This window comes from Oncorhynchus mykiss, chromosome 20 (assembly GCF_013265735.2).
Source record: "Oncorhynchus mykiss isolate Arlee chromosome 20, USDA_OmykA_1.1, whole genome shotgun sequence".
NCBI classification, from domain to species: Eukaryota; Metazoa; Chordata; class Actinopteri; order Salmoniformes; family Salmonidae; genus Oncorhynchus; species Oncorhynchus mykiss.
In genome coordinates this window covers 7094073-7121051 of record NC_048584.1, presented here as the reverse complement: position 1 = coordinate 7121051, position 26979 = coordinate 7094073, and the positions used below count along the sequence as shown (strand labels likewise).

The 26979-nt window shown below is 42.7% G+C and overlaps 2 protein-coding genes across 12 annotated transcripts in view; both read left to right on the top strand.

The window, feature by feature from the left end:
* Nucleotides 1-8560, top strand: part of mprip (myosin phosphatase Rho interacting protein) — a 70859-nt gene extending 62299 nt beyond the window's left edge. For 3 of the 5 annotated variants that reach the window (XM_021575554.2, XM_021575559.2, XM_021575557.2), the window contains 6 exons: nt 5164-5323; nt 5410-5523; nt 5657-5743; nt 5885-6050; nt 6642-6727; nt 7531-8560. In XM_021575554.2, coding sequence (XP_021431229.2) covers nt 5164-5323; nt 5410-5523; nt 5657-5743; nt 5885-6050; nt 6642-6727; nt 7531-7599 — 682 coding nt within the window. In that variant the 3' untranslated portion in view covers nt 7600-8560. Of the gene's footprint in view, nt 1-5163; nt 5324-5409; nt 5524-5656; nt 5744-5884; nt 6051-6641; nt 6728-7016; nt 7080-7148; nt 7221-7530 lie in introns of all 5 variants that reach the window. The other 2 variants (XM_021575555.2, XM_021575556.2) reach the window with 2 other exon arrangements.
* Nucleotides 8561-10675: 2115 nt separating this feature from the next.
* On the top strand, nt 10676-22685 carry si:dkey-94l16.4 (transcription factor 20). Of its 7 annotated transcripts, none has more exons than XM_036955681.1 (6): nt 10676-10989; nt 12682-15194; nt 16972-17074; nt 18006-18055; nt 19672-19715; nt 20003-22685. In XM_036955681.1, exons 2-6 carry the CDS (start codon nt 12687-12689, stop codon nt 20058-20060), a joined length of 2763 nt encoding a protein of 920 aa, XP_036811576.1. In that variant the 5' UTR covers nt 10676-10989; nt 12682-12686; the 3' UTR covers nt 20061-22685. The 7 variants fall into 7 exon arrangements, with proteins under 7 accessions (XP_036811576.1, XP_036811577.1, XP_021431224.2 ...); XM_036955682.1 differs by having other exon boundaries at nt 10677-10989; nt 16981-17074; XM_021575549.2 differs by having other exon boundaries at nt 10677-10989; nt 12682-15209.
* Nucleotides 22686-26979: the final 4294 nt, after the last annotated feature.

Below are 26979 nucleotides of genomic sequence, written 5' to 3'. Positions count from 1 at the left end.
TGGCATCCGTTTTCAATACCTCTCTTTGTGAGGATAACGGCATGAGCCTTTTTCTAAAGTGTTTTATGAGTTTCGAGAACACGTCGGGAGGGGTTTTAGACCATTTTAGACCATATCCTTCCTCTGCACTTATGGACTGCCCTTTTCAATTCAATCCATGTGGCCGGATGTGATGCAGCCTGGATTCGAACCACAGACCCAGGTTCGATCCCAGGCGGTGTCAAAGCCAGCCGTGACCGGGAGAACCATTGGCCCAGCGTCATCCAGGTTAGGGGAGGGTTTGGCTGGCCGGAATTTCCTTGTCCCATCGCGCTTTAGGGACTCCTTGCAAGCTGTCTTCGGTCGCCAGCTGGACGGTGTTTCAGCTGACACATTGGTGCGGTTTGCTTCTGGGTTAAGGGAGCAGTAGTGTGTCAAGAAGCAGTGCGGCTTGGCAGGGTCGTGTTTCGGAGGATGCATGGCTCTCAACCTTTGCCTCTCCCGAGTCCATAGAGGAGTTGCATCGACGGTACAAGACTGTAACTACAAATTTGGATATCATGAAAATTTGTTTACAAAAATGTATTCCATCAAATATCCACCACCATATTTTACAGTAGGTATGGGGTTCTTTTCTGCTTATGCATCCTTATTTCGGCATCAAACCCACCACTGGTGTGCATGACCAAAGAGCTCTATTTTCATGTCATTTGACCATAGCACCAAAAGCACCATAGCGCTAAAAATAGTTAACATACGGTTGTTGATGTGAAGAAATAAAATGGGTGCATTCTGTCAGAGGAATTAGAACTTTGATCAATGACATCACTGTCAGGTTACCATGACAAGGGCGGGGTCGAAGTATCATTTTCTTTTTATGTCTCTTGTTCCGACCCCTTCCCAGTGCCAGCTACGTAAGAGATGTAGACTGAACAAAAATATACACAACATGTTAAGTGTTGGTCCCATGTTTCATGAGCTGAAATTAAAGATCCCATAAATTTCCATACACACAAAAATCCTATTTCTCTCATATATTGTGCACAAATGTATTTACATCCCTGTTGGTGAGCATTTCTCCTTTGCCAAGATGATCCATCCACCTGACAGGTGTGGCATATCAAGAATCTGATTAAACAGCATGGTCATTACACAGGTGCACTTTGTGCTGGGGACAATAAAAGGCCACTCTAAAATGTGCAGTTTTGTCACATAACAGAATGCAACAGATGTCTTTTGAGGGAGTGTGCAATTGGCATGCTGACTAGGAATGTCCACCAGAGCTGTTGCCAGATAATTCAATGTTAATTTCTCTACCATAAGCCACCTCCAACGTCGTTTTAGATCATTTGGCAATACGTCCAACCGGCCTCACTAACGCAGACCATGTGTATGGCGTAGTGTGGGGTCGAGCGGTTTGCTGATGTCAATATTGTGAACAGAGTGCCCCATGGTGGTGGGGTTATGGTATGGGAAGGCATAAGCTACGGACAATTGCATTTTATCGATGGCAACTCTATGCGACGGAGATGTCGGGCTGCATGAGGCAAATGGTGGTCACACCAGATATTGACTGGTTTTCTGATCCATGCCCCTACTTTTTTTTAAGGTATCTGTGACCAACAGATGCATATATTTTATTCCCAGCCATGTGAAATCCATAGATTAGGGCCTAATGAATTGATTTATATTGGCTATTGGCTATTGGTTAATACTTTGTAGTGCCACCTTTTGCTGCGATTACAGCTGTAAGTCGCTTGGGGTATGTCTCTATCAGTTTTGCACATCGAGAGACTGAAATTTTTTCCCATTCCTCCTTGCAAAACAGCTCGAGCTCAGTGAGGTTGGATGGAGAGCATTTGTGAACAGCAGTTTTCAGTTCTTTCCACAGATTCTCGATTGGATTCAGGTCTGGACTTTGACTTGGCCATTCTAACACCTGGATATGTTTATTTTTGAACCATTCCATTGTAGATTTTGCTTTATGTTTTGGATCATTGTCTTGTTGGAAGACATCTCCGTCCCAGTCTCAGGTCTTTTGCAGACTCCATCAGGTTTTCTTCCAGAATGGTCCTGTATTTGGCTCCATCCATCTTCCCATCAATTTTAACCATCTTCCCTGTCCCTGCTAAAGAAAAGCAGGCCCAAACCATGATGCTGCCACCACCATGTTTGACAGTGGGGATGGTGTGTTCAGGGTGATGAGCTGTGTTGCTTTTACGCCAAACATAACGTTTTGCATTGTTGCCAAAAAGTTCAATTTTGGTTTCATCTGACCAGAGCACCTTCTTCCACATGTTTGGTGTGTCTCCCAGGTGGCTTGTGGCAAACTTTAAACGACACTTTTTATGGATATCTTTAAGAAATGGCTTTCTTCTTGCCACTCTTCCATAAAGGCCAGATTTGTGCAATATACGACTGATTGTTGTCCTATGGACAGAGTCTCCCACCTCAGCTGTAGATCTCTGCAGTTCATCCAGAGTGATCATGGGCCTCTTGGCTGCATCTCTGATCAGTCTTCTCCTTGTATGAGCTGAAAGTTTAGAGGGACGGCCAGGTCTTGGTAGATTTGCAGTGGTCTGATACTCCTTCCATTTCAATATTATCGCTTGCACAGTGCTCCTTGGGATGTTTAAAGCTTGGGAAATCTTTTTGTATCCAAATACGGCTTTAAACAACAGTATCTCGGACCTGCCTGGTGTGTTCCTTGTTCTTCATGATGCTCTCTGCGCTTTTAACGGACCTCAGAGACTATCACAGTGCAGGTGCATTTATACGGAGACTTGATTACACACAGGTGGATTGTATTTATCATTAGTCATTTAGGTCAACATTGGATCATTCAGAGATCCTCACGGAACTTCTAGAGAGAGTTTGCTGCACTGAAAGTAAAGGGGCTGAATAATTTTGCACGCCCAATTTTTCAGTTTTTGATTTGTTAAAAAAGTTTGAAATATCCAATAAATGTCGTTCGACTTCATGATTGTGTCCCACTTGTTGTTGATTATTCACAAAAAAATACAGTTTTATATCTTTATGTTTGAAGCCTGAAATGTGGCAAAAGGTCGCAAAGTTCAAGGGAGCCGAATAATTTCGCAAGGCACTATGTATGTATGTGTGTAATTTCGCAAGGCACTATGTATGTATGTGTGTGTGTATATGTGTATATATATATATATATATATATATATATATATATATATATATATATATATATATATATATATATATATATATATATATATATATATATATATATGGGGTATACTGGCAAGAAAGTGGTATAAATGGGACTGCAAAAATTACTGCTGATCTCCTCAAAAATTAAATCAGCTGATCAATAATTTCAATTGGCCCGAGTCTCTGAGCCTATACAGATTGACGAGAGTTGTAGCATAGGCTGCGCAACAAGATTACAATTTACATAAACTTTTAATTTACATTAGCAAAGGAATGTCATGTGCCGAGAGAGGGTTCGGTCCTGCAGTTAAAATGTACTGTAAATATCCCACTATAGCCTCTAGCCAGTACACATGCTTTTAACAAACACTTCAACTATGCAAGCACGTTTCCATCTTAATCATATTACACCCTTGAATAATGCAATCACACCACATTATGCTCTTGGATAATGCAACAATTCACAAGCATGTGCAGACAATGAAAGGGTTTGTTTTCTCGTCCATACACTCATAACATTTTAGTTTCAAGGCAAAAGCACAGTTACTGCTAGCTAGGTAAAGCTACCAACCTGCTTCATCAAGTGCTTCACCTGCTTCATCAAAAATGAGTAATTACCCCTCTAACACGGATGTAAAAGTAAAGTACCTACCTTACACCCATTAGAACAAACCAGGCTTCATTTTTATTAATAACATGCAAGTCCTTACGTGTGGTAAAAGCAAATTCTGACTGAAAACGTGGGTAATTCACTGGGGAGTTGAGATCAGCTGTTTTACGTGGCTCAGTGCAGCCAGCCAATCACCATTGACCGTTTTGTTTTTTGCTACTGCAATTTCCGATTAAAAACCCAACAAAACATGTTTCCTTATATTTGAGACAGTCTATACATTTCAGCTGTTTCAAAAACGTTGATCTGTTATGATTTTTACTGTTGGAGTGTTGGGCTCCACAAGACAATTCTGTTTGTACTGCCCTGCTTGGAGGGGAGGGAAACTGTCGGGCGAGTGTCGTGCACTACTTCCAGACGTAGCGGTCGAGACATGAGAAATTGCCAGCTTTACATTACGGTAATAAATATATTCTTTGGATTTATTTCGATACTTTTCGACAATCTCCTATTTTCGTCAATGGCTCTGTTCATTATGAAGAGGTCTCTGAGTTTATACGTTTTGGGCTGATAATTAGTTGTGATGACGTGTGAAGGCATTTCTCCTCGCCTGCCCAATCTGCAAAGGTCATGATATCACATGACACATAGTTCACCTCAGTCACAGGTGTAACTGCAGATGTCCTGTCATTGCATATTATGAACATCAGTTTGAGCAGCAAAACAGCGTTGGGGGGAAAGTTGTCCATCTGTCAAAATGGGGATATTCAAGATAAATAACTGAATTTTGCAATGCCGTCTTTTTCATTCAAGTTCAAACCCAACCCAGAGCCATGGGAATGAAAGGTTGGGCAAAGCCAGTATGTGAATGTGACTGTCTGTGCCTTGCCAGCTGTAACTAGGGCAACCTGGAACTGCGGTGGCGGCTAGTGATCTTGCCAAGGCTGGAATTACAGACAGACACATTTCCAGTTCTGTCAGGCCAAGGGCGTTTCATCAGTCTGTCTGGTGTTTATTAAGGAACTGATTAGGAGCAGTCTGGCTCGGTCTGTCTAGACTCTAGATGCATTGAAGCACCACTCCAGTGTCTGGCCAGAACTAAAATATGAAGGAAGGACTTTTTGTAATTTCCCCCTTCCGAACCTGGCTCCTTACAGGGCGTTTCCCTGCTCACCCTACAAAATGAAGGAGTTTTCTATGCTCTGTACTACTATTTCCTTTGGTCAGCTGGGATTATGAGGGAAAAGAGAGCTCAGCATGGTCTTTGGTTGAGTCTCCTGAGTGTTGCAAATATAAAGGTATGGTATTGGTTGGGTGAGTGTTTTGCCTTGTATGGTCTGACTTAGCGAGTGTTTTCCTGTGTTAACTCTATCTCCCCCCCCCCCGTGTTGCAGAGAGGAGCTGTGTTCGTTCCAGAGGGAGATCGAGGTGCTGTCAGAGCAGTACTCTCAGAAGTGTCTGGAGAACGCCCACCTGGCCCAGGCCCTGGAGGCTGAGAGACAGGCCCTCAGACAGTGTCAGAGGGAGAACCAGGAGCTCAACGCACACAACCAGGTGCACACACACACACCCAGGCACACACACACCCTGATAATAGTCCTCACACTTACCATGACACCTAATGTGCCTTGTGTCTGAAGGAGCTGAACAACCGTCTAGCTGCAGAGATCACTAAGATGCGCTCTATGGCCACTGAAGCCGGGGGTGGAGACGCCTGCAACGTCACACATGGGAAGGAACTGTACGAACTAGAGGTAAGCTCCTCTCGAGGTGAACCCAAGATTGGACTTGATTTGAAATTAGCTGAACTCTTCCTGTTTGTCAAATGGGGACAGTTCTTTATGCTGAAATGTGCCACTGAATCTTAGTTTTCCTCTTCCTTGCCAGGTGATGTTGAGGGTGAAGGAGTCGGAGGTCCAGTATCTGAAACAGGAGATCAACTCTCTGAAGGATGAACTCCAGGTCGCCCAAAGAGTAAGTCCCGAGACCCAAGTTATCTACAACTGCTTTTTATAGTTTTTCAATGTATTTTATACTATTTTCTCATTTTTTTTTAATGCTGAGGTTGTATTCCTCACCCAACCTCCCTAAACTATGTATCCTTCGTCCCGCCAGGATAAGAAGTATGCAACGGACAAGTACAAGGACATCTACACAGAGCTGAGCATCGTGAAGGCCAAAGCAGAGCGAGACCTGGGGAGGCTCAGAGAACAGCTGCAGCTGGCCCACGAGGCACTGGGGGAACCCTCACTGGAGGAGGCGGAGAGGGCAGGAGGATATGGTAGGAATATAGAAGACTTTCTATCCTTCTACTCCATATGTTTGCTATAAATGACACCCTATTCCCTACATAGTGTACTACAAATGGCACCCTATTCCCTACATAGTGTACTACAAATGACACCCTATTCCCTACATATAGTGTGCTACAAATGGCACCATATATCCCTACATAGTGTGCTACTTTTGACCAGAGCCCTATGGGTCCTGGTTAAAAGTAGTGCACTATATAGGGAATAGGGTACCATTTGGGACACATACCGTTGCCCTGAACACTGACCATTTTTCTCCTTACACATAGCACTATTACCTCTGAGCGTTCAACCTTTTGATTGGTTGGTGGTTGTTTCGGTCATGACCAATGTGCCACAATGCCTCAATTTGAATTTGGCCTCTGAATTTACATAAGAAATGATCTAATGTCAAATATAGTCCAGACTGTCTCCAACCGGCAACACACTGACCCCCTTTCAACATCAGCCAGAGTAGTCTATTTATTACAGTAGCGTCTATAGTATACAGTTCAGAAGCTGCAACTAGCCCCTTTTTCCAAATGACTTGTCGTTAAAGAAGCTGTCTGATATCTCATCAGATATCATGAAGTCCAAAAGCAACCCTGACATTCTCAAGATGGCGGCTGCTGCCGCAAAACGCTCAGAGCGCACCATGAGGTCAAAGGTACGTCTTCTAAACACCTGAGTAAGACATCTTAAATTGATTTACACAGTAGAGGAGAAGTTTCCCGCAGCTGAAGGTTGTGTATGGAGACCGTTCAATATTAGCCAAGTGCCATTGACCTGTGACACACTGACACCTTCTGGTTAACTACTGCATTGCACTGCAACTTTTTACTTCCCCAGCATGTGAATGTACTTTATTGGGTGGGTTATTGGGCCTATGAGGATGCAGCAGTTTTATTTAATTACTCTTAAAACCTTGAAACAATCCCTTTGTGCATCTATTTCAGTGTGGGTTAGACTGGTTCTATCAGATGTAGAAAAAAGTGTACCAACACGTGTCAGGAAACCTGGTAAGTGTGGTGAGGTGTGTTTCACCTCTTACTCTCACATGCCGGTGTGTTTCCCCCTTCTGTCCTCAGTCTGTGGCTCGTGACATGCCCTGGGACAGCTAGGGCTGCCTGAGGACCTATAGGCCTACCCTTCTCCTTTAGGTAATTTACCCAACCAGACTACAACGAACAGGATGCCAAAATCACACATCGTTAGTGGGTTTGAATGGGATCACCTTTTTTTTTTTAAATTTGCTGCCATTGGGACCTTACAGAGAAATATCACTTTAACCAAGGAGAGAAATGAGCGCACGTCTCTGTGTGGATCGTTGATGATACTCCTCTCTGTTTGCATCAATCTGCTTCCTCAATGATTCAGTCCTGTCCACTTTAAAGTCACAATCAAACCTGGCCATGGTCATTAACAGTTTTTTTTTTTTTTTTGTCTCTCTGTTTCTCTCTCTGTCTCCAGAGTCTTAAGGAAGGTCTGACGGCCGAGCAGCGACTCCATCTGTTTGACAAAGACACGAAGGAGTTCTGACAGTGTCGCCTGCGTTGAACCGCTCCACCCACCTTGCTGCATGTTTAGAAAGCCCACTATATTTTAGCTAGGGAATGACTTATTTAGAAACACACTGGCCACCACACACATCGTATATTCAAAAAACATGGTATGAAGATTGAATTTTATGTCTCGGCTCAACATTCCATGCACTTCAGTTACTGTGACATTTTGTTTGTTTTTCCAGCGCCATGTCTTACTGTAAATACTCTGTACTGTTTTTAATGAAGCATCTATCATGCAGACACTAAAAAAAGATGGCTGTGTAAGCTACTGTTTTAACTCCTTAGTCTGTGTGAATAGCCGAAGGAATAAGTGTAATGTTGTAATGGCTAAACACAACTACATAATGATGGAATAATTACTTGCGTAAGCAAACCGTAGGAACAATCCTGCCTTCGGGCCTGCGTATTATGCTAGGTGAGGTCATGTTAATTATTCTTTCCACCCCCTTATCATTTCAGCACAGATTAATGTCTGGCTCAGTAAACAAGCTATGGAAAGAAAATGTTTGCCTGCATCATTGTACAAGTAAACTATCTGTTACGTTGGATGTTGCTCCTCCATTGTCTGAGTTGTTGGCTTGTATATGATTAATATTAACATCATAGAATATGTTTTCTGAAACATAGGACCATTTTAAATTACCCCTGGAAGGTGACTGCTGAATAAATACATTATGGATGGGATTTGCTGATTATACTATAAATATATACATTTATATAATTGTTTTCCTTCTCTGTAATCTTATTGGTCCAGCTGTATGGGAGGATTTGGTTTGTATGTAGTCTTGTTCAGTGGCAATCTCTTTGTATTTATTTAAATGTTTTTGGATTATTGTCTCACATGGCATTCCCTCTGTACTCTACTATTGTAAATATACAGCCAATGTACACCAACTGACAACAGGTTTATTAGCAATAAATATTTTTGCACCCTGTCTTTTCGTTGTTTCCATCTACTACACTGTATTACTCATTTTCCAAACTGATTAAACTAACCAGCATTACATAGTATTAGTATGTAGTTAAATTACACTGATCATCTAGACTTTGCACAGTTCAGATGTGAGAGGACTGCAATCATATACTACTGTAGGTTTCCTATCAATAACTTGTGCATTCGGAAAGTATTCAGACACGGACTTTTTCCACATTTTGTGACGTTACAGCCTTGTTCTAAAATGGATGACATGTTTTTTACCTCAGCAATCTATGCACAATACACCATAATGACAAAGCGAGAAAAAAAAGGTTGTTTGAAATGTTTGCAAAATTCTAAAAAATAAAATACCTTATGTATTCAGACCCTTTGCTATGAGACTCGATATTGAGCTGAGGTGCATCCTGTTTCCATTGATCATCCTTGATGTTTCTACCTGGGGTAAATTCAATTGATTGGACATGAGTTGGAAAGGCATACACCTGTCTATGTAAGGTCCCATAGGTGACAGTGTGTCAGAGCAAAAACCAAGCCATGAGATCGAAGGAAACGTCCGTAGAGCTCTGGGACAGGATTGTGTCGAGGCACAGATTTGGGGAAGTGTACCAAAAACTGTCTGCAGTATTGAAGGTCCCCAAGAACACAGTGGCCTCCATCATTCTTAAATGGAAGAAGTTTGGAACCACCAAGACTCTTCCTAGGGCTGGCTGCCCAACCAAACAGCAATTTGGGGAGAAAGGCGTTGGTCAGGAAGGTGCCCAAGAACCCAAGGGTCACTCTGACAGAGTTCCTCTGTGAAGATGGGAAAACTTCCAGAAGGACAACCATCTCTGCAGCACTCCACAAATCGGGCCTTTATTGTAGAGTGGCCAGACGGAAGCCACTCCTCCGTAAAAGGCACATGAACGCCCACTTGGAGTTTGCCAAAAGGCACCTAAAGACTCAGACCATGAGAAACAAAATTATCTGGTCTGATGAAACCAAGATTGAACTCTCTGGGCTGAATGCCAAACGTCACGTCTGGAGGAAACCTGGCACCATCCCTATGGTGAAGCATGGTGGTAGTGGCATCATGCTGTGGGGATGTTTTTCAGAGGCAGGGGCTGGGAGACTAGTCAGGATTGAGGGAAAGATGAACGGAGCAAAGTACAGAGATCCTTGATTAAAAACCCGCTCCAGAGCGCTCAGGACCTCTGACTTGGGCGAAGGTTCACCTTTCTTACAGGACAACGACCCTAAGTGTAACCGATGTGAAATGGCTACCTAGTTAGCGAGGTGCGCGCTAATAGCGGTTCAATTGGTGACGTCACTCGCTCTGAGACCTTGAGTAGTTGTTCCCCTTGCTCTGCAAGGATTGCTGCTTTTGTGGAGCGATGGGTAACGATGCAACGAGGGTGGCTGTTGTCGATGTGTTCCTGGTTCGAGCCCAGGTAGGGGCAAGGAGAGGGACGGAAGCTATACTGTTGCATAAGCACAATGTAAAGACAACACAGGAGTGGCTTCGGGACAAGTCTTGAATGTCCTTGAATGGCCCAGCCAGAGCCCGGACTTGAACCCAATCGAACATCTCTGGAGAGACCTGAAAATAGCTGTTCAGCGACAGTCATGATCAAACCTGACAGAGCTTGAGAGGATCTGAAGAGAAGAATGGGAGAAACTCCCCAAATACAGGTGTGCCGAGCTTCTAGTGTCATACCCAAGAAGACTCGAGGCTGTAATCGCTGCCAAAGGTGCTTCAACAAAGTACTGTGTAAAGGGTTTGAAGACATGTAAATATGATATTTCAGTTTTTATTTGTAATACATTTCTTAACATGTTTTAGCTTATTCTTTATGGAGTATTGTGTATAGATTGATGGGGGAGGGGGGGAAATAGGTCAATCAATTTTAGAATACGGCTGTAACGAGATGTGGAAAAAGTCAAGGGGTCTGAATATTTTCCGAAAGCACTGTATATATGTGGACACCCCTTCAAATTTTTGTATTCGGCTATTTCAGCCACACCCGTCGCCGACAGGTGTATTACAATCGAACACACAGCCATGCAATCTCCATAGTCAAACATTGGTAGTAGAATGGCGTTACTGAAGAGCTCAGTAGTCACTCCAGTCAAACTCCACACAACATTCATGTCTTGAACGCTGCCCGCTTTCCTACCTTCCCATAATGCTTCACTGTGTTCGCCAGCTGATAAATGCTGTTCTTGAAGTGCAGCTCACGCGCGGAGAGTAGCAAAGTAGCTACAGCCAGGGATTTTTTTTCTTTTTCTTTTTAAATTTTTTATCCCGTTTACAAAAGTGGATTTTTTTTTTTTAAGATATAGTTTGGCGTTTTATGGTACTAGCAGATGGGGTCTTGAACGAGATGTTGGGTGGGACTCACTGTTGAATTGGACGTTTCTAAAGCCCCCCCACTCCTTCCCGTTTGGGTAAGTTTCAGTCTCCTGCAGCGCAGTATGCTCGCTCTTTTGTTTCATATGAAAGGCCTAGCAAGTTAGCTTAGCAAGTTAGCTAACCACGAATAAGTCAACGAGGGTAGTTAGCTAGCTATATTTGCTAGATGCATCACTTCGCCGTTATGTGCGGGGAGATCGATCCCCAAAGCTGAGTGGCACTATATCCAGCAAATGTTCAAGTATTGTATTATGATAGCCACCAGCCATCCACCCCTTGTTTCACAATAAGCTAGCGTTGCCATATCATTTACAAATTAACTTGTCATGTCAGATCCAGAGCAGAGCATTAGCTAGCTGCAGTTTGTGGTACGCGGCTAACTATCTAACTTTGGCGTAGCGCATTGCGAACTGGCTACAATTGATAACCAGAACAGCACTTATCCTGTTTACTAAGTGAACGTGTCATGTATGGTTCATGTAATAACTAGCGAAGTAGCTAGCTGTTCTTGTAGTGGCACGATCATCCTTCACATTTGGCTGAGTGAAGACACACAAATGTAGGTAATCCAGGACTAATAGCTCTCGCCTGTCAACTGTCATTCCAGTTCCGGTGAGTGTAGCTAACTAACTAGCTAAACATACGTTCTGTTCGTTTGTAAGAAGGCAGAGGGTTTCGAAGCCAGCTGTCAGCTTGTTACTTTCTCTTAACACTATAGTTTGGTGCATTTCTAGCAAACACTTCTGATTTGACCACTTTTCCCAGCTCAGCTTGGTCACTACACGCTAGTGTGCAATTTGGTTGTTCAGTATTTGCATAGCTCGTGGGACACTAACACTTCTCTTCAACAGTACGGAAAATTGAACTTTGACAGCCAACGGAAACGTTAGCTAACCTTTTAGGTTTTACTTCTGTGTTGTAATTTTGAACACTGAACGTTTGCACTTCGGAGATTTTGCTGAAGATGGGCACATTGAACTTTCTAGTTAGCAAATGATCTAATATATTTGATATAGCTAGTTAGTTGTTGATAAGCTACTATGTAGCTAACGTTAGCTAGCTAGAAAGATAGACAACGAAAGTTAAAATCCACTGCTGTCAAATGTGCTTCTGGATGATGGAACCTAGCCTGGAGATCCGACGTTGGATTGAACGTCGGGCATAAATGAGGGTTTGGATCAGGAAAGTTTCCTCTCATTAACGTTACCTATACAAGCCAGAACCTTGATTAACATGATATGTTAACTTTACCGGTTGTCTGTGCGATTGATCCTTTTGGAGGTAGGATTGTGAATCAATATATCCCCAAGAAAGTGTAATTACATCAACTTTTCAAGTGCTGGTAGTGAATTCAGATTTATCACCTGAACTATATAAACATGTGCATGAGCTCGGGAAGTATGCATGCGCTTTGAAAAGTTGGCATAATTATACTTTACTGTGGATATTGTCTCCTATTCCTACCTGCAAAAGGACCAACCGCATGGACAACTGGTAAATTAAGTTAAAATATAATTTTATTTAACATTCTGGCTTGTAGGGGTCGTAAGAGGAAACTTTCTTGATCCAAACTCTTAATTTATGCCGGACGTAGAATTCAAAGATATTCATTGTCAGGTTTCCAGGCTAGATGGAACTCAATCTTGACCTATATCCAATCATGTTCCCACTGAGGTCAGCAAAAATAAATACAATGTCAACATTTCTGTATTTCTGCTCAATTTCAGTTGCTATGGAGCAACCACCGGGGGACTCTGATTTACAGCCCCAAGACCTCTCCTCCACCCGTAGCCTCCCTGCTACCATAGACCTGACCGCAAAAGGTGAGGTTTGCCTTGTTAAAGCCAACTCCATGGAGGCCCTACAGGTGGTCAAGCCTTCAAGCTGGTACCCAGGCTCTGGGAGCAGCAAGGGACTCTCCTTCCCAGAAACTGACCCCAACCACAAGCTTCAACCAGGAGACCAGATCCAGCCGAACGATGCCTTCTCCAACACTACAGTCACCCTCTCTTATGTAAGCAGGTCTCACATCTTTTCCACTCATGACTCTCTCTCTCACCATTCCTCTCTCTACGGCGTACCGTCAATCAGCAAGTTCTCAACAATGGATGGCTACCTGCAGCAGATGGACAGGCCTCTGGGCTTAGCGCCCCAGTCTGAAATGTTTGACTCTATGCCTCCAGCCCAGGTGATGGCTGAGAATGTGGCAGGGGTGTGTCTGATGCAGCAGTGTCATGAAATCAACAGCAGTCGAGTTGCCTGTAATGGAAGAGTGGAGAAAAACAATCCTCATCAGAGAACGAGTTCAATCGAACACAGTCTTTCTCAGGACACAGACGACAATGCAGGACTGCAGAATGGCAGGAGTAGCAGCAGCAGCAGCTGGTCTAATTCTGCAATATGTATTGATTCCTCTCCAGAGCCTCTCACTACAGACATGGAGGAGGAAGGACAGAGGGCTGACTCAGAGGTTCTCTTTTTCATCTCATCTAGAACGGAGGAGCCTGTCCTCATCCAGGACAGCATGAGTCCCAGGGACCTGTGTTCTCATAGTAGGGAGTATATCAGTCCTCTGGGGGACACGGTCTCTCCCTCTACCTCACTGGATGACGTACAGAATGTGTTCATTCTGCCTCAGGCCTCCTGCTCACCCAGCTTTGAAAATGATGGTGATAATGCACCAATGTTAGATACCAGCAAGGACTACCAGCAGCCAGGGCATAAACCCAAGGCAGATTCAGAGCCTATTGTTGACTTGACAGAAGACAAGAGCACTCTCCCAGAGGTTTTAGAAAAGAAACCAAAGGAGACGACTGCTTCTCACTTGAATGGTAATGCAAAGGCAGAGCAGAGGACTTTTGAGAGGAAACAACTTCCCCCTCGCTCTGGCAGGGGGACTAGGTTAGAGGCCATAGTGATGAACATAAACCCTAACTGGTATAAAGTATCCACTAAGAAGCCCAAGGCCTCAAAGACCCAAACCCAGCCTCTGACAAATCCCCAGACTCAGAGCAGTCCATCTAAAGCCGATGTTAGTCCTAACAAACAGACCTCATCTGTAGGGAAGAAGAAAGTCCAGAATAAAGTAGCATCTAGCTCAGAGGGAGAGACTAAAGTAAAGGCAGACGCAACGAAAGGCCGTCTGGATAGCATTAACAGGAACACAGACAGTTGTAAAGAGTCTACGTCAGATTCTGAACACACCCGTTTTTCCAAATATCCACACAACCACAGTACATCTCCAAAAACCTCCAGCCCACCCTTTGCAGATCCCGAGCCCTCCGAGGTGGATGTACTGACTGTATCACCGCCACTTAAAACATCCCCTAAAAGCCCTGGGAAGCATAAAGTGAAGACTGCATGCAGGGAAGCATCTTCTCCCACAGCTAAAACAGCGAAGGTAACCCCTGCTCCCAAGAAGAAACGGAAGAAACCCAGACTGGGCAAGTTTTCTGCTATGTTCTCCCCTCAGGAGCCTGAGATAAAACTGAAATATGTCAACTACAAGGAGGAGAAGAGGGATATGAGGAGGGACACTTTCTCTCCTTTCATCCACATGGGCCTTAAACCCTCCTCCACCTCCCCTGCCAACTGTACTGTCATCAACTACCCTGAGGAGGAGAAGCCCAGGCAGAAGAAGGGTCAGGGGCAACAGCAGGCTGGAGGCTCAGGGTCTGGGGGTTTCATCCCTGGGGCTGTACCCTCCACCTCCTGCCTCCAGCTGGGCCGCATCTCCACCCATAGCCAATACCACAGCTCCCTGGTCTGCTGCCTCTGTAGAGGCTCGGCTAACGCCATGGACCTGGGGGACCTCCACGGGCCCTACTACCCTGAGGGAAACAGACCCAGCGCTAAACCCCCTGCTAGGACCCCAGGCCTCAAAGAAGAGGAGGATTTCAGTGACTCCGACTCGTCCTGCAGCATGAGAGGCCGGGGCAGAAAGTGTGCTCGGCCCCCGGGGGTCCCCTGGCCCCACAAACCAGGTCCACGGTTGAGCCAAGAGGGCCTGCTGGGGAGGTGGACTAGCAACAGTGACCCTTCAGGCAGCCCTGCAGCAAAGAGGGCCAGGATTGAGAATGGGGCTGGGGTTACATCTGAGGCTGCAGTAGAGGACTGGTACAGCCCCCCTGTGGTGCCTCTAGACCAGTGTGAGTACTGGCTCCACGAGGACTGTAGCATCTGGTCTGCAGGTGTGTTCCTGGTGAAGGGGAGGGTCTACGGTCTTGAAGAGGCGGTCAAGGTGGGTCAGGAGACGGTAAGTTTAAGTCTTGCAGCCCAGGAATAGATGTGCCTCTGTTTAATTGAGTCTCTGTTGATTTAAGATTGGGGTGTATACGTTGTATTCGGACCCCTAGACTTTTTCCACATTTAGTTACATTACAGCCTTATTCTAAAATGGATTACATAGTTTTTTCCCCTCTAATCTACACACAATACCAAATAATGACGCAGTACTTTGTTGAAGCACCTTTGGCAGCGATTACAGCCTTGAGTCTTCTTGGGTATGACGCTATAAGCTTGGCACACCTGTATTTCTGGCGTTTCACCCATTCTACTCTGCAGATCATTTCAAGCTCTGTCAGGTTGGATGGGGCCGTCGTTGCACAGCTATTTTCAGGTCTCTAGAGTTGTTCGATCGGGTTCATGTCCAGGCTTTGGCTGGGCCACTCAAGGACATTTGATACTTGTTCCGATGCCACTCCTGCGTTGTCTTGGCAGGTTTTCATCAAGGATCTCTCTGTACGTTGCTCCATGAATCTTTCCCTGACTAGTCTCCCAGTCCCTGCTGCTGAAAAACATCCCCACAGCATGTTGCTGCCCCCACCATGCTTCATCGTGGTGCCAGGTTTCTTCCAGATATGACGCTTGGTATTCAGGCCAAAGAGTTTAATCTTGGTTTCATTAGACCAGAGAATCTTGTTTCTCATCGTCAGAGTCCTTTAGGTGCCTTTTGGCAATTTCCAAGCAGGCTGTCGTGTGCCTTTTACTGAGGAGTGGCTTCCGTCTGGCCACTCTACCATTACATTTATTTCTTTTGAATGTACTTAACCTTTTATTTAACTAGGCAATTCCGTTAAGAACAAATTCGTATTTACAATGACGGCCTACCAGGGAATACTGGGTTAACTGCCTTGTTCGGGGGCAGAACAACATATTTTTACCTTGTCAGCTTGGGGATTTGATCCAGCAACTTTTCGGTTACTGGCCCAACGCTCTAACCGCTAGGCTACCTGCTGCCCCAGATTGGTGGCGTGATGCAGATATGGATGTCTTTCTGGAAGGTTCTCCCATCTCCACAGATGAACTGTGGAGCTCTGTCACCGTGACCATCGGGTTCTTGGTTACCTCACTGACCAAGGCCCTTCTCTGATTGCTCAGATTGGCTGGGCGGCCAGCTCTAGGAAGAGTCTTGGTGGATCCGAACTTCTTCCATTTAAGAATGATGAAGGCCATTGTGTTCTTGGGGGCCTTCAATGCTGCAGACATGTTTCTGGTACCCTTCCCCAGATCTGTGCCTCGACACAATCCTGTTTCTTAGATCTACGGACAATTCCTTCGACTTCATGGCTTGGTTTTTGCACTGACATGCACTGTAAACTGTGGGACCTTTTATATAGACAGGTGTGTGCCTTTCCAAATCATGTCCAATCAATTGAATTCACCACAGGTGGACTCCAATCAGGTTGTAGAAACATCTCAAGGATGATCAATGGAAATAGGATGGCCCTGATCTCAATTTTGTCATTATGGGGTATTGTGTGTAGCTTGATGGGGAAAATGTATTTAATCCATTTTAGAATGAGGCTGTAACATAACAAAATGTAGAAAAAGTCAAGGGGTTTCAATACTTTGACTGCACTGTATGTAGTGTTCTTTATCTCCCATAGGGAATGGACTTTTACCATGTTTTTGTAGAAGTGTGTAATAGTATCAGACTTCTGTTTAGCAATGTAAAAATATTATAGCAGCTTGTATTTTGGTCTTGGCCTGGAACACAACCAATTAATTATATTTAGTGTTTTCAGACATGTTCTCGCTGCCATAACCCAGGTGCCATGTTGGGCTGCTTCTTCAAAGGATGCCTCAACAAGTATCACTACAGGTGTTCTCTACAGTCAGGTGAGTCTCCCCCTCTTTGTCCCCATCCCTAGCTTGGGACCCTTCTACTTCTGCTTAGTAATGGGACCAGTTCCAATACTTGTGCCAAAGAAGGGAGGAGGGAAGGATGGCATTTGGAAGCATCTCAACCAGGCATCCAGGACTAGGGAGTATACTGGGTCTTCACAGAAGTCTGCCATGATTCTAATGCAGGATTGTGTGTATAGTCACTGCCTGCTGTGTTGACACCTATTAGTTCTCCAGCCTGTCACTAACTGCTACAACATCTGACTGATGCCGCCCAGTTCTCCTAGTAAACATTACCAAGCCTAGTCTAGCAGCCGAGACAAGGGTATATTAATCGGGAAGCAAATGGGCTGAAATGGGGAGGGACCTGAATTTGTCCAATAAGAAACGCTTGTTTTCGTCTTTCCGTTGCAAAACGTTTTGCCACGAAGAGCGTTAGACTACAGAGGACCTGCAGTCTGTTGCTTGTCAAGGCATTCAAATGGGACTTGGTTGCAGTCAGACAAAGTTTGAGCCACCTCAGTGACTGATAATATTCGTAGTCTTTTCTGAGACGTGATGTATCATAATGTTGCTTTATATCTGTATCTTATTCAAACAGACATCCAGCAACGTTCCCTGATTGTCTATTTTGTGTGCCGAATGCCATGTTTTCCCACAGTCTGGTAGAGGGCTGTTTCAGTTGAACGTTAGGCCTAATACTGTGGTTGGATAACAGTATGGGCACCCCAGCTCCACGGACGTGCCCTGTATGTTCTGTAAATGGCTGTTCTAAGCGGAGGTGTGTGTTGCAAGCTCTCTCTGTTACAACCTATCCCTATCTGTAGCCTGTTGGTGTGTGTGGGAGCTGGTTCGGCTGCTGTTTGCTATTGAGCCATCTGATGAATCACTGTCTTTATTGATCCAAGCATTCTTCTCCTCACAGACTGTGTCCTCAATGAAGATAACTTCTCCATGAAATGCACCAAGCACAAGGTATGGATGGTTGATTAATTGAAGTGACTGCTAGGTTTGATCCTTACTAAACCGGTCTCTCTGTCTCTCTCTCTCTCTGTGTGGTTGTCAGTGATTTCAGTCTCACTGTATTGTACAAATATTGTCTTTGTGGAAGAGTTGAAGCTGGCATGAAGCCAACAATTTATCAATCCTCCATTTTATGATTTACTGTACATTGCTAAAATGAAGTATAGCTTCAGTTCAGCATTGACTTACAGCCTGAATTGTAAATGTATTAAATAGATTTGTTTCCTCACCCTTATATACACAGTAACCCACAGTGAAAACATGTTTTTAGAAGATTTTGCACATTTATTGAAAATTAAATCTAGAAATATCTTGTGTATTTATTCACACTCATGAGTAAATACTTTGTAGAAGCACCTCTGGCAGTGATTACAGCTGTGAGTCTTTCTGGGTAAATCTGTAAGAGCTTTCCACACCTGGATTGTGCATCATTTGACCATTTTTTTATTATTTTCAAAATTCTTCAAGCTCTTTCAAATTGCTTGTTGATAATTGCTAGATAACCATTTTCAGTTCTTGCCATAGATGTGTAAGTCAAAACTGTAAGTCGGCCACTCAGGAAAGTTAACTGTCTTCTTGGTAAGCAACTCCTTGTTTTAGGTTATTCCCAATCTGGCCCTCATAACATCATGGCCACTTAATCATCTCCAGCTTCCAATTGGCTCATTCATTCCATTAATGCCTTATTGCATGCAGGATGTATGTTTTGGAATATAAATGTGTATACTGTACAGGCTTCCTCCTTTTCACTCTGTCAATTAGGTCAGTATTGTGGAGTAACTACAATGTTGTTGGTCCATCCTCAGTTTTCTCCTATCACAGCCATTAAACTATGTAAATGTTATAACGTCGCCATTGGCCTCATGGTGAAATCCCTGCGCAGTTTCCTTCCTCTCCGGCAACTGAGTTAGAATGACACTTGTATCCTTTCTGGTGTAGTGATATTCATAGTGTAATTAAAAACTTCACCATGCTCAAAAATATATTCAATGACAGGTAAAAACATTTTTTTACCTATCTACCAATGGGTATCCTTCTCAAGCCATTGGAAAACCTACCTGTTCTTTGTGGTTGAGTCATCTATGGTTGATATTCACAGCTCGATAGAATTATCTGTAAGGTCACTCAATGTGTGGGGTACAGAGATGAGGTAGTCATTGCAATTTATTATGTGACTTGTTAAGCACATTTGTACTCCTGAACTTATTTAGGCTTGCCATAACAAAGGGGTTGAATACTTTGATTCAAGACATTTCAGCTTTCTGTTTTTAATTAATTGGTAAAAAAAATTGTTTTTTATAAATACACATTTACATTATGTGACATAAAATCTCAATCCATTTTTAAATTCAGTCTGTAATACAACAAAATGTGGAAAAAGTAAAGAGGTGTGAATGCTTTCTGGAGGCACTGTGTACGCAGTCCTCGAAAAACCAGAAGGGAATGAACATTGGGATTGTATTTCTCCAGCCCTTAGCCACTGCTAGTATTGTACAGTACACTGATCTACTTTCAGTGTTAAATGTTTTATTTTCACTGGGATTTTGTGTGTACGCGTTCCTCCCCAGAACAAGTCATTCAAAGGCCCTCCTGGGAACAGAAGAGATGACAGGTGACACAACCAGGACATAGACTACACATGGTCAGTGGTTCTGTTACGTTACGTTATACACAACAGCAACACCTCTCTTCTGGTCTTTGTCCCTAAGAACTTCAGCATTACTAACGTGTGTGTGCACGAGTCACACATTATTGTTACATTCTTTAATAACAATGATGGTAGTGGGGCATTTCTGTGTATATCCAAATCATGAAGTGCTAAATGTTTAAATATCTTTGTTTGGAAACATGAATGTGTTTTTCTTTCTTTAAAAAAATTGAATTTTTTCCATTCCGCAGGGTTTCTCCTATGAGCCCGGTAACCATGGCGACACTGGAACGCTGTCCTCTGATTTGAAAGCTGGCTTGCTACTCCTCCTGCTACTTGTTCTGTTGCCTTCAAGTGATACACTGCGCTGCACAGACTATGCAGAAGACCACGGCTGTCCTAATGTCCTGTTACCTCTGTCCTTCTCATGGGACTGGACAGGTTACGGAGGCTGCTAGATGGGCCAATGACTGAACAGAGGAGTTGGGTGCGGGGCCCAAAGCCAAGGTCACCATTAGAAGAGAGATATGTTCGCATCGCTTACAGTGGCATGCTAAACACATGCTATTGCGTTGTAATTATTTATTAGGAAAAAGGATTCTCCCCTTTTTTTACTTAAAATGTTGACAATAAAATTGGAGATATTTAATTTTGTAAGATTTGTAAGTATGTGATTTATATATTGCTTATTTATTTTTTGGGAATCTTGTTGCTTTTGTTTTTACTTTGCAATTGACCTGGAGGTGTTTGTTATTGAAGGCCGGTTGGGTCGTGTTATTTGACAGGTCAAATAGGGTTATTTAACCTGTGTGTTTTTGACATGCAACGACCCGAACAGACTTCCATAGTTTGTGTCTTAAGTTATTAGGAAGAACCAATGCTAAAGATTCCACTTGGTAGAGGAAGTGATGGTCGAATAGGGGTGGTGTGGAGACAGTGCAGAATGGTCTCGTATTTAGATCAACCCCGAGTTTCTCTACAGAACCATTTCTGATTACAATACAGGTACTTGATAATATATTTTCACAAAGACCATACTTTGCTACAAGACTGACAGGTTTATTCTTTTGTGATGAAAACGATACCGGTTTTAGTTCTGATTTACAGTGGGCGGAAGTAGGCAAGGTGTACATTTCAACTGATTTTACCTGCGCTATGTTTTGTCAGCACATTTGTATAGTGGATATGAAGAATTGAGGGAACTGTAGCTCGTGTGTATTGTTCATTCATCCTGACTGTACTTCCTCTAAAGAGGATGGAAGTCGCTGAAAGCACTTTGGAGTGGCACTTGCCATGGCTGCAGTATGATCTCCAAAGCGGACTCACCCTGGCCTGTAGCATCTAATTCAGGCACTGCCCCACATAGTTGTTGGTATCGTCAGTAGAGAGAACTTGTTCATCTGTTTTCATTCCATTGACACCATTCCTGTATTTATCTCACAGCTGTCTGGGACTGAAGTGATTGGTCCACACCTTCATTACCGGTCATCTGATCTGCTTTCCTCTTCTGATTTTTTTACTGGGACACAATGGATTGATTTCCCTTCTAGAATTACATTTCCAATGATAATGCAAGCTAATACTTTACACATGCATTATTTGTTTGAACAAGGGCACATGCTAGGACCATTCAACCGTCACATGATGTAAACGGACTTGATTTTAGATGACCTCTGTTGTCTGTAGAATTCCAACAAGTATAGGCAGAAGCGCTACAGTCAGTCTGTAGTTTCTAACCATCGACCACATTTTACATCAACCTTTACCAGGTAGCTGTTGATTTGGTCAGAATGGTCATCTTCAACCTTCTCCATTCACCTGTTTGTCTGAAGTCGAACCCTCAGCTGAACTCTCCTAAAGCCTTATCACTGCTACTAGACCTCTACTCATTTTCACCGGCTTTGTTGCAAAGACAAATCAGTGTGTGTCCAGTACATTGCCTTTCTGTTGGCCATCCACACCGCTAACCAGGGCAGCTCGAATGAAAACCAAGCAGGTCTGATAGACTGTACATTTAGAGATGTCACTGTGGTTGGTTCATGTCGGTTGTGCTTTCTGGTGGTTAGTTTCTGTGTGTACTTTTCCGTAGTGACAGTAGAGGCAGTGCTGTTCTGAGACCTGTGAAGTCTATAAAGGGAGACCGAACAGTGGTGACGGTGAATGTTACAGCAGGCCGCTCCCCGGGAGAGGATTCTCACACAGCAGGAGACACGTGTGTGTGTGTGTGTGTGTGTCTGTACCAATATCCACATTAGTATAGCACCTAGAATGAAGCGATGTATTGGGCATGAATTCTAAGTGGTATGGCTATTGGAATGTAGCTAGCTACACATAACCTCTTCTTACCTCCATATCTGGTTATATTGTGCCATCTGTCGTTTTTGTTTATTTTTTGTATGTATTGCAGTGAACCCGAATTTGTCATACTTTGCAAAATGAGCGCCAAACGCTCTGCTGGTCCTTATTGTCACAGCTGCTTTATTTAATCAAACTTATGCATTGTACCAGATGGGGCATTTGGATTGTTATTTTCATGGTTGTAAAAATGGGTTTGGTTTGTAATATTGTTTTCATGTCTAAATCTCAGGGCTGGGTCTCAATTATTCAAATGATTTGTGTTTTTGATTTGACCTATGAAATGTTATCACACATTGACTGGAGCAATGCTAACAGTAGCAGGATATTGATCATCACAGCAGAGGCTATGTGTTGGCTACTATAACCTTTTCTTTACAGTCTACTGGTTAAACCTGTTCTTGATACATTTAGTTGTCAGTTGTGTTATGGGTAACGTTTGACAAGGCTGCCAGTGTCACTTCTCTTTCCCTCTTTATTTTAAGGTGACTTTACAGGTGTTATTTTGTACTGTGTGGGTTTACCCCTGGCTAACAGAGCTAGATGTAACTAAAATAAACATTTTGTCGCACCCCCTTTTTTTTTGTGTGTGTGTGACGGCCTCATGATTTTAATAGTTAGTGTATAGACAACCAACTGTTCAAACTTTACATTTTCTTAAACTTCCCATAGAACATGAATCTTCATATTATTGCAAACACACTGCTAGTGCAGAGATGCTGTAACGTGGTACTGTTGTAGTTGCTAAATGGCCTGTGTTGTGATCTGATGTAATAGCTAGAAATGTAAGAAGAGCATGTCTGTATCTCCTGCAGAATACTGGGACATCTGAGTCCAGGGAACAAACTTACACCGGCATTCATTCCAACCACAGTTTAATTTTTTTTGTCAACTAAATCAGAGCTTACAGGGAAGACGGTTGTATTGCAAAGACATACTCAGACATGAGTTCCTGCGCTGTGTTGCCCTACTCACTAAAACATCACAAATCATGATGCCGCATCAATATGTCACTACAGACAGACAGGAACTCCAATACACAAGTTGCAACACATTACATCATGATAGCTTTGCAGAAACCTCTTTGTCTAACTCATCTATTGGCTACAGCTATGGTCTGCAACCCAGGTTTTAGCCTTAGATTTGAATGATTAGTTGAATCAGGTGTGTTAGTGTTGGGCTAGAATAAAAGCCTGCACAGCTAGCGAGTCCCCAGGACTCGGCTTGGTGACCACTAGCCTCTAGAGAAACAACTCCAGCCCTGTGCATTGGGACTGGAAGTAAAGGTCATAGGTTGTCACAAGGTGTAGTAATCTCACTACCCAAAGACACTGATGAAAGGTCAGTGGAGTTTTTCACCCTTATGGATAAGGTGAGGATTTGGGGAGGGTAAGCTGATCCTAAATCTCTGCCTGAAGCCGACTTCTACCCGGAGCATGATGGAACAATACTTCAACTAGCTACAAACCTTATTGAACAGTTCATTGTTGGAAGATGTCAAACCACAGAGGGAAAATAACTTTACTGACTGTTACACGACATTCATACACCCAATTATGAAGAACAGAATACTACAGCTTGTGACAGCAAACTTTTTTTTTTTTTTTTAACAATTGTTTTCCAGCACATAAAGATTTATGCAAATATGTCTGGAAATCACAACACACATTTTATTTTTTAAATCTTATTTCTGACTTTAAAATGACTAATTCATTACTCTTGTGATGTTTTGCTTGGCAAGAAAGGGAGAAATCCTCTCCAGATGTCCCTTGCAACTTCTCAACACTTGGCAATTTAGAAGCTACACACTTCATCAAAAATGCATTATTTTGAGAACTACAGTATCTAAACTATTCTAGAAAATCTAGGATTCCCAGGCTCAGTAACTTAGCTCTGGAACCTAGTTCTTACTGGTGAGATGGAAACACAACATCAACAGCATACAAACACAACATTGAATAAAAATGAACTATTATTGTTTTGTCTGGTATTGAGCCCTAAGATGTCTCGAGGTAATAAGACCAATATTTGCTTCAGGACATAATGCAAGAAATTGTGCTACAGCTAAATTCCACATTACAACAATCTTGACATAACTTTTTGTAAAGCCAGTTAAAATGATTCATAAAGATATGTTTTAGTTACTCATCATGCAATTGTTTTAAGTTGTGACTGTGTACTCCACTGTATTTTTCAGCTTGAATTTAAAATGCTAAATAATTATCAAAATCCAAACAATACTCTATTCATCAGCATTAATACATTAAAAAAAAGAATCAAATAAATTGATTAAAATGTGTAAAAATGAAGTAGATATGTGTGTGTTAAGGTGCAGGGATAAAGTGTTGGAAATCATTTAGAGCTATCTGTCATCTTGGCTTGCTGTGGCAGAATAAAGTAAATACATGAATCTAAATGGTCCCACTTTATTTGGATAGTCCCATATAGATGATCTACAGATGGTCATACTATCAACAAACTCTATGTTGATAAGCAACTGCTTGCTAAGTTTGCGCTTAGGGTTATGTTTAGAATAAGGGTTAGGATAAGGGTTAAGGTTAAGGCTTAGTGGATAGCAAGGTTGGGGTCTATCTATTTGAATTCCAGGCAATTCAGAAAGTAAACCAAATTCCAATTCCAAATGAAAAGCATTGAAGAGAATTGGAATTTCAGTGTACTTCCTGAATTGACTGGAATTGAAATGGAATTGACCCCGACCCTGATGGATAGTTAGTTGAAATGTTGACAGGTATTGTCTACATCGACAAACCACCTACCAACTTAATGCCTTTCTCTTCTCCATCTGGTGGCTTTGAATGATCCAATATTAATGTGTAGCACATCATCGGACTAAAATCTAAATCATAAACTGGAGAGAGAATACGCCATGCAAAAAATACTATTAAACACAGTCATTTTCAAGATCCAGCTGTTCAAAATGTGTTGCAGAAGACCATGTAGAGATTTGGCACTAGAGTGTCCAAAAACCTTTACCAAAATGAGTCTAACACAAAACACTTCAAGCTAATCTGGTTATTTAGGATTTAAATAAATCAAGTAAATCTTAAGGCAAAATAAAAATCCACCTAATCATATTTCCAATCCATACACATGGAACATACAGTGATACATACATACATACTGTACACACACACATACATACTTAGTACCAGAGTTCACATTGCATTACAGTAAACATCAAAACTGCTGTTCATTTTGATGATATTCTTTCATTGAGGAACATTTTACAAAGAATTTCTATCAGCTAAAAACCCTAATCAAAAGAACATCTCTTCATCTTTTGGCTTTTTCATAAATGGTTCCACCATGCCAGTTCTGAAGCTCTTTTTTCTCAGTTCACCTTCGACTTCAGTCTTTTTGGGGGAAATATATTGCTTTAAGAAATACATTTTGGTTTTCTTCTGATACTGTCTGAATACCAGCATTTCAGATCACAATGTGTTTTTCAACCTCTCTTTCCGTGTCTTGTCTGTCACTCTTGGTTTGTTGGTTGGCTGGTTGATCGTTCAGTATGTTGTTCATTGAGTCTTTGCAGTCTCTATAAAGATTTGCCATTTCTGTAGAATGACTTATCACTGGATCTCTGACTGAATCATTTTACACTAAGACCCCAACCGGAATCATCAGGAATGTCTTGAGTTGATCCCTTTTTATTTGGCAAAATGTTAATTCATTCATTCATTAAATGTCCTTGCATTTGACCCTGTTCTCAATTTTTTTGTGTGTGATGATAATAATGTATAGTTATAGTATAGTATGTGTCTTGAGTATACATAGTATGTATGAAAGTGTGTGAATATTTGTATACAGTGCATTCAGAAAGTATTCAGACCTCTTTACTTTTTCCACATTTTGTTACGTCACAGCCTTATTCTAAAATGGATTAAATCTTTTTTTTCCCCTCATCAATCTACACACGGTACCCGTTAACGATGAAGCGAAAACAGGTTTTTACCTGTTTACAATAGTATTCATGAGACTCGAAATTGAGCTCAGATGCATCCTGTTTCCATTGATCATCCTTGATGTTTCTACAACCTGATTGGAGTCCACCTGGGGTAAATTCAATTGATTGGACATGATTTGGAATGACACACACCTGTCTATATAAGGTCCCACAGATGACAGTGCATGTCAGAGCAAAAAGAAAGCCATGAGGTCGAAGGCATTGTCCGTAGAGCTCCGAGACAGGATTGTGTCGAGGCACAGGTCTGGGAAAGTTTCCCAAGAACACAGTGGCCTCCATCATTCTTAAATGGTAGAAGTTTGGAATCACCAAGACTCTTCCTAGAGCTGGCCCCCGGCCTTAATGAGCAATCAGGGGAGAAGGGCCTTGGTCAGGGAGGTGACCAAAAACCCGATGGTCACTCTGACAGAGCTCCAGAGTTCCTCTGTGGAGATGGGAGAATCTTCCAGAAGAACAACTACCTCTGCAGCACTCTGCAGCACAGTCAGGCCTTTATGGTAGAGTGGCCAGACGGAAGCCACTCCTCAGTAAAAGGCACATGACAGCCAGTTTGCCAAGAGGCACCTAAAGGACTCTGACCATGAAAAACAAGATTCTCTGATCTGACGAAAGCAAGATTGAACTCTTTGGCCTGAATGCCAAGCGTCACATCTGGAGGAAACCTCAGACTGGGGTGACGGTTCACCTTCCAAAAAGACAACGACCCTAAGCACACAGCCAAGACAACGCAGGAGTGGCTTCGGGACAGGTCTCTGAATGTCCTTTAGTTAACCATACACAAGGTAGTTAGTCTACCTGCCCTACTGGCTGCTGGCCAAATTAGCTAAAGTTCTTGATTCAAGTTACTAAGATAAATAAAACGTCTCAAATTAGCACTTTTGTGTT